At 61.5% G+C, this 1,502-nt stretch overlaps 1 protein-coding gene and 1 long non-coding RNA gene across 2 annotated transcripts in view; one reads left to right on the plus strand and one right to left on the minus strand.

The window, feature by feature from the left end:
* LOC115948561 overlaps positions 1-332 on the plus strand; it is a 649-nt gene extending 317 nt beyond the window's left edge. Inside the window, exon 3 of the long non-coding RNA XR_004082372.1 lies at positions 80-332. This is a non-coding gene — a long non-coding RNA (uncharacterized LOC115948561). The remainder of the gene's footprint in view (positions 1-79) is intronic.
* The window catches only part of TSPAN33 (tetraspanin 33), a 4,134-nt gene extending 2,646 nt beyond the window's left edge, over positions 1-1,488 (minus strand). The window contains exons 1-2 of the mRNA XM_031061908.1: positions 1,321-1,488; positions 7-121 (exon numbers count right to left, since the gene is read on the minus strand). Coding sequence (XP_030917768.1) covers positions 7-121; positions 1,321-1,425 — 220 coding nt within the window. The 5' untranslated portion in view covers positions 1,426-1,488. The remainder of the gene's footprint in view (positions 1-6; positions 122-1,320) is intronic.
* Positions 1,489-1,502: the final 14 nt, after the last annotated feature.

Here is a 1,502-nt window from a genome sequence, read left to right on the forward strand (position 1 = left end):
CGCGTGCCACCCCAGCCGTGCTGGTGGCTCGGAACCAGCAGGGCTGGGGAGCCCCGAGCTCACCTGCGTGCTTCAGCAGCCGGGCGTACACCCCCACGGCCACCATCACCATGGAGATCATCTGCAGAGGGACACAGGTGACCCCGCAGCTGTCACCACCCCCGTGCCACACCCACGGCCCCACCTGCAGCCCCCCAAAGCCAGCGATGCACCCGAGCTGCAGCCGCTGCCTCAGTTTCCCCTTGTCGCAAGGGGTCCACCGTGTCCCCTCCCACTGGGAGGCCACATCTGTCCCCACCTCCCGAGAGGCCACAGCTGTCCCCACCTCCCGGAGGCCATCAAAAAGGCCCCCAAATTCCCCTACGGATGGCTGGACACAGCAATGTGGTTTATGGGAAGCGAGAAACTTCCTTAAAAACAGGATTGCAAACACGGAAATAACCCACCAAAAAAAAACCCCCGCAAAAAACCCCCAAACATAAAAAAACCCCAAACCTCCCAAGAAGTACAAAAGTCGCCAAAATGTTTTTAAAAAGTCCCTGAAACATAAAATAATACTCAAAATATAAAACTTTTCAAAAACATAAGAATCCCTCAAAACGAAAAAACAAACAAAAAAACCATCAAAAAGGCCCCCAAACATGGAAAACTGTGGCTTCCCTGCAGGGGATGTCCCTGGGGAGGGTTGGGGACAAGAGGGGCCTCTGTCCCCCTCTCTGGGGGGTTGTCACCTGTGAGGGGCCAGGAGGGGTCCTGGTGAAGTGGTGGGGACCCAAAGGACCCCAAAAACCCTCGGGAATGGGGAAACCCCTTGTGTAGGTTCTGGAATGGGGGATGCCAGTGGGGTCCAGGGCTGGGGACACTCCCAGGGGCCAGGAGTCCCTCAGGAATGGGGGGACACTGGGGTTGGGGGGCCCCAGGGATCCCGAGGAGAGCGGATTGCGGTGGGGACCAGGGGTGGGGACAGCTCCAAAGCCAAGGGAGGTTCCTGGTGGGATCCAGGAGATGGAGGTGGGCTGGGGGAATGCAGGGTCCCAAACAGCTCCGGGGCTGGAGAGAGGACCGGGAAATCCCTGGGGATGGGGGATCCCAAAAGGGTTCGGGGATGGAGACATTCCCAAGGGCTGGGGGGTCCTGGAGATGAGGGAATCCCTGGAGATGGGGGGATCCCAAAAGGGATCAGGGATGGAGACATTCCCAAGGGCTGGGGGTGCCGGGGATGCCGGGGATGGCGGTGTCCCAGTGGGGTGCAGAGATGGGGCCAGCCCCCGGGACCGGACGTCCTTCGGGAGCGCGGTGTCCCGGTGTCCCCGCACTCACCCAGAAGAGCAGGTTGAAGAAGAAGAGCACGTACTTGGCCATCGGGCTCACGAAGGAGAAATCGTCCCCGAGGGCCCCGGCGGGGACCGCCGCCCGCTTCGCCATGGCCGAGCGGGACCGAAGGGAGCCGAGCGGGGCCGAACCGGACTTGTCCCCGCTTCGCCCCGCGGCGAGCGCCAACG

The sequence above is a fragment of the Geospiza fortis genome, unplaced genomic scaffold, assembly GCF_000277835.1.
Source record: "Geospiza fortis unplaced genomic scaffold, GeoFor_1.0 scaffold61, whole genome shotgun sequence".
NCBI lineage: Eukaryota > Metazoa > Chordata > Aves > Passeriformes > Thraupidae > Geospiza > Geospiza fortis.